At 39.9% G+C, this 5,825-nt stretch overlaps 1 protein-coding gene across 3 annotated transcripts in view; it reads left to right on the top strand.

Annotated features, from left to right (window-relative positions):
* kif2c (kinesin family member 2C) overlaps positions 1 to 5,825 on the top strand; it is a 68,763-nt gene that overhangs the window by 49,595 nt on the left and 13,343 nt on the right. For all 3 annotated transcript variants that reach the window (XM_048601760.1, XM_048601759.1, XM_048601761.1), the window contains 2 exons: positions 617 to 684; positions 1,163 to 1,280. In XM_048601760.1, the coding sequence (XP_048457717.1) occupies positions 617 to 684; positions 1,163 to 1,280 (186 nt within the window). The remainder of the gene's footprint in view (positions 1 to 616; positions 685 to 1,162; positions 1,281 to 5,825) is intronic.

Genomic DNA, 5,825 nt, shown 5'->3' with positions numbered 1-5,825 from the left:
GACAACAAGGTGCAGGGCTGGATGAACACAGCAGGCCAAGCAGCATCATAGGAGCAGAGAGGCTGACGTTTCGGGCCTAGACCCTTCATCAGAAAAGGGGGAGGGGAAGGGGGTTTTGAAATAAATAGGGAGAGAGTGGGAGGTGGAGAGGAGAGGATAGGTGGAGAGGAAACAAACAGGTCGAAGAGGCGGGGATGGAGCCAGGAAAGGTGAGTGTAGGTAGGGAGTTAGGAAGGGGATAGGTCAGTCCAGGGAGGACGGACAGGTCAAGGGGGCGGGATGAGGTTGGTCGGTAGGAGATGGAGGTGCGGCTTGAGGTGGGAGGAGGGGATAGGTGGGAGGAAGAACAGGTTAGGGAGGCAGGGACGAGCTGGACTGGTTTTGGGATGCGGTGGGGGGAGGGGAGATTTTGAAACCAGTGGCTATGAGTTCAGTTTACTGGCGTTTTCTTGAGAGAGAGAGAGAGAGAGCTTCTCTCTTTCTAGCAGGGCTTTGCTGGCAGCATGGAACCATCTACTTAACTAACTGAAAATGCTGGCGTATTTTGGGATTATGCATTTGAATCAGTTCATAAGATTATTTACTGATCATGCTGGAATTGATTTTCTTTTCCCAGATTGCGATGATCTCACCAGGATTAAATTCTTGTGAACACACGCTAAATACACTGAGATATGCAGACAGGTAACAGTTTTTAAGCAATGAAAATTGAATTTCAAATATCTAATGAGTAAAGTAAATGAGGCCATTCTTTTATTGGTGTAAGTTGCTCTCTAATACACCGAGTATTGACTTGTTCTATAAAAAGTTACTTGACCACACCCAAGATCTGTCAATGCTTCTGGCAGAGTATTTTGAGATGAGGTAAAAGCTATGGATTTAAGTTAATCTGCAGTTATTCATGTTAACCTTGCAATGAGCCTACTGTTTTTTTTTATTGTGGTGATATTCAAGTATATTTACCTGTGATCACAATGATGGAATTGTAAATTCTAGATTGCTAATTTTGTCTTTTTGTTTCAATGGTAAATTTAAATTAATTATGGTATCAATCATTGCCAATATAGAACTAGGTGTAATACAGTAGCCTAACTGTGACTGTGGAGGTTTTTTCTGTTTTTCTGGTAATTGCAAAAAGATTAATTCATTTTGTCTGTCCAAGGGTGAAGGAACTTGGTGTTGAGGAAGTTTCCAATGAGCCAGCATCTTCCATAATACCTGAAGAGCAAGGATTCAATGAATCCTTGGAGTCTGACATTCGGTTGCTCTGTGAGAAAAATGTAAGTTCAATTTGGAATGACTTTCTTTAGAAATATTTGAGAATATACTGGACTGCAATATGTTTTGTTTACAAACCGTAAGCCAAACCAAGTGAGGATTTGAGATGGTATTAAACTCTCTACGTGCTGGATTACAGGGGTGAGTCTCCTTCATTGCTTTATTTGTTTTTGATTAGTTTTTTAACTTCTATTCTCTAGAACACCCATTTCTAATTTGATGTTTTGGCTACTACCAGTTTGAAATGATAGCATGTTCAAAAATCAAGTAACACAAATCCTAGAGGGCAGTATATGCATTAATGAGATTATCTACATTTTCTGAAGACTGTTCAGTCAGTAAATCTTAAACTCTTACTATTTGCTGCTGTGCAATACATAGACAAGTTGGTTGCATGAATGGATAAGTGGTAGATGACTTAGTATGGAGTTGAGGTGATGCATTTTGGTAGAAAGAACATTGTCTTTCAATGTAAGCTAGGGGAAGGAATCCTGAAGGAGGAGAGGACCTGAGTAAATACGTGCACAGATCACTGAAGGTGGCAGTGCCGGTGGAAAGAGCAATAGTAAAACGTGCAGTGTCCTATGCTTTATTAATGGGGCAGAAAACACAGAAGTGAGGTGTTTTTTTAAATTCATGCGTGGGAAGTTCCCTTCAAAATCTGGGGCGAGTTGCCTTTTTAAACCACTGCAGTCATCATGTTATAAGTTGACCGATTCCATTAAATTCCAGGGTTTTTGATCCAGTGACAGTGAAGGAACAGCAAAATATTTCCAAGTCAGGATGGTGAGTGGTTTGGAGAGGAACTAGCAGCTGGTGGTGTTCGCATGTATCTGCTGCCCTTGCCCTTCTAAAGGGTCCTGAGTGTGGAAGTTACAGTCTTAAGGATCTTTGAATTTCTATAAAATACTTGCAACTTAGCTGGAGTATTGTGAATGCATTGTAGAGAGCTTGGAAGTGATTTAAAGAATGGTTCCAAGGGTGAGAAACTTCAGTTATGAGAATAGATTGAAGAGGTTGGGACTCTTCTCCTTTTTGAGAGAAGGTGGCTAAGAGCAAATTGAGGTTTTCAAAATCTTGATTGGCTTGGGGAGAAACATTTTTTTTAAAAAAAAAAGAGAAATTGTTTTTTTTTTTCTTTTGCAAAAGAAAAAGCCAGAGTAACGTGAGCAAACTTTTCACTCCACGTAGTTAGGGTATGAAATGCACTGCCTGAAAGTGTGAATGGAAGCAGGTTCAATTGAGGCACTCAAATGGGCATTGGACAATTATTTGGATAAAAATAATGTCTAAGGTTCTGGGAAGGAAAGCAGCAGGATTGGCACTAGGTAATTATGGGCTGAATGGTCTCCTTGTGCACCCTAAGACTTGTGTGACTGATTATTGTTTAACAGATTTGTTGCATTATTTCATTGATTCTGTTTATATGCATTCCTTCCTCTTTCTGACCCTATTATCCTGTCTCCATCCAAAGGAAAGTGTTTGTTTTTTTTTTTCTTTCTTTTCTTTCCCCCCCACATATTCTAAGAAAAATCTTTTTTAAAGCTGAGTATCCCCTCTCACTTTGGATGTTGGGGAAATATTATTTTTTCCCCTCAGTTGCCTCAAACTGAAATTCTCAATGGAATAGAGGTGGTGCCTTTATTTTCTGTTGAGCTTTCTGGGGTTCATTGCAATGAAAAGGCACTTGCTTTCAAAATTTAGTTAGCATATTTATTGGTCATTTCTCTCCTGCATGTATCATGAACCAGGCCTCTACTTCTGGGATCAGGGAGGGTGTTGAGAAAGACCTTAACACGAGTAGTCATGTTTTTAAAAGAAATTTTCTCAGGTTTTTAGTGAGGTGAGATAAAAGAACAGAAAATTACAGCACAGGAACAGGTCCTTTGGCACTCCAAGACTGCACCGATCCAGATCCTCTATCAAAACCTGTCACCTGTCACCTATTTTCCAAGGATTTGTATCCCTCTGCTCCCTGCCCATTCATTTATCTGTCTAGATGCATCTTAAATGCCACTATCGTGCCCACCTCTACCACTTCCACTGACAACACATTCCAGGCACCCACCACACTCTACATAAAGAACTTTCCACGCATATCTCCCTTAAACTTTTCCCCTCTCATCTTAAAATCGTGACCCCTAGTAATTGAGTCCCCCACTCTTGGGGTGGGGGAGCTTCTTGCTATCCACCCTGTCTATACCTCATGATTTTGTAGACCTCAATCAGGTCCCCCCCTCAACCTCCGTCTTTCTAATGTAAATAATCCTAATCTACTCAACCTCTCCTCATAGCTAGCGCCCTCCATACCAGGCAACATTCTGGAGAACCTCCTCTGCAAAGCGTCCACATCCTTTTGGTAATGTGGCGACCAGAACTGTACACAGCATTCTAAATGTGGTTGAACCAAAGTCCTATACAACTGTAACATGACCTGACAACTCTTGTACCCAATGCCCTGTCCGATGAATGAAAGCATGCCGTTTGCCGCCTTGACCACTATCAACCTGCATTGCCACCTTCAGAGTACAATGGACCTGAATACCCGGATCTCTCTGTGCATCAATTTTCCCCAGGGCTTTTCCATTTACCGTATAGTTTGCTCTTGAATTGGATCTTCCAAAATGCATCACCTTGTATTGCCTGGATTGAACTCCATCTGCCATTTCTCTGCCCAACTCTCCAATCTATCTATATTCTGCTGCATTCTCCGACAGTCCCCTTCACTATCTGCTACTCCACCAATCTTAGTGTCAGATGTACAAAATATTAGTGATATTTATTGAATCAAATATAATAATCTACTGAGTTTTGGGGAAGTAGTGTGACATTTTATTTCATGTTCTATTAATACTTGTACCAGTTAATAATTTGCTCTATGTTTAGCTATTGTGAAATAAAGTAACTTCACAATTATTGTGCCTCATGTCACTGACAATTTGATTCAACTTCTGAAGTTAAAGTGAAAAACATTTGTAATATCACTTCTTACCATAAACTATTTAAGAGCAAAAGGGCCTTGTGTTGCAAAGAATAATACGCTCTCTACATCTGGTGTTTCAAATCACTTTAGCTTTGTGCATGCATGCAAACAGGGTGCACTTCATTGTTTCCAAATCCTTCTGGAGTGAATAATCTGTCTAAATTTACTCGGACTATCTCGGACAAAAAAAAAATCCATTGAAATTCTCGAGCATTGGAAACAAACCCTTTTTATTTCAGTTTTTGTGGCTATTGGATGTAGACTAACCTTCTCTGTATTGCACATCTTTCTCTCATTCCCATCTGGTATTGTTTTTAAAGCCTGGTGAAACTGAAGTTCTAAATGAGAATCAGAAAGTACTTACAGCGCAAGGTGGTTTATCTTTGGATGCTGCTCAGGTTAGGTTCATAGTTTCTTACTAGCATTCCTAAAATTCAGGGCTGTTTCAGATTTTATTGGTGAGACAGGGTTTTTGCTGGTAATGTTGAAAATTTGTTTTTAAATGTGATTGGCTGCATTGTCATCCAGCAGCCTTTCCCATTATTTCCCTTGTGCTGCTGTGACCCTATTGCTCCTAAATCTAAATAAATGTGAAGTCACCATATTTTTACCAGACCATAGAGCAGCTCTCTATTGTTAGAGAGAACTGGGGGTGGCTTAACCTGTCACCATGCCTCAGGAGAGGGGTGAAGTTGAGGAGTACTTCATAGTAACCTCAGCTGGTGCTGGAATCGCTGACCAGCCAACTGAACTAGACCACTACTACTACCACCACCACTCCTATAACTAGACTCCATATGAAATGTCCTTTTTGCATTGAAAGGAAGAAAGGACATCAAGTTTAAAATAAAATTATCTGAACATAAGAAATAGGAGCAGGAGTAGGCCATGTGGCCCATTGAGCCTGTTCTGCCATTCAATAAGATCATGGCTGATCTTATTCATGGACTTGGTTCCACAAGAACATAAGCATAACATTACAAAAAAAATTGTACCTCAACTCTTCCAGTAACATGTTTTCTTTGTCTTTTCGGAATAGTCCATTTTAGCATTCTCTTATTTTTCATTACTGTAATGTAAATTCTGATGAATTGCTTTTTGCTGTCACCTAGATTTATAACTAAATTGAATGCACGTCATTTCATACTGGTATGAAGTAGTTTTAAATCAGTAAAATTTATGAATGCAGAAATACAATTCAGAATGATTTAACATTCCTTCCAATGTACATAATGTTTCTGTTTCAATTAAGTCTATGTACAGTTGAGGACGGAAACGCCAGATAACTGGCCAGCTTCCTTTTCTTCATCCACAGTTCAAACAGGTTAGCAGACCAAGATTAAACCAGTTGTGACTCTACTCATTGGAATTTAGAATGAGGGGTGACCTCATTGAAACATTTAGGATTTTTAAGGGGCTTGGTGGAGTAAATGCTGACACTGTTTCCCCTCACAGGAAAGTCTTGGTGGATAGTTTTAGAATTAAGAGGTGCCAATTTAAGATTGAGATGAGGAAGAATTCCTTGCTACTGAACTGTAGGGTGGACGCCTTGTGTATATTTAAT

Source organism: Rhincodon typus, chromosome 10 (assembly GCF_021869965.1).
Source record: "Rhincodon typus isolate 14 chromosome 10, sRhiTyp1.1, whole genome shotgun sequence".
In the NCBI taxonomy this organism is placed as follows: Eukaryota; Metazoa; Chordata; class Chondrichthyes; order Orectolobiformes; family Rhincodontidae; genus Rhincodon; species Rhincodon typus.
The sequence above is the reverse complement of the archived record's forward strand: the minus strand, read 5'-3'. Positions and strand labels throughout refer to the sequence as shown.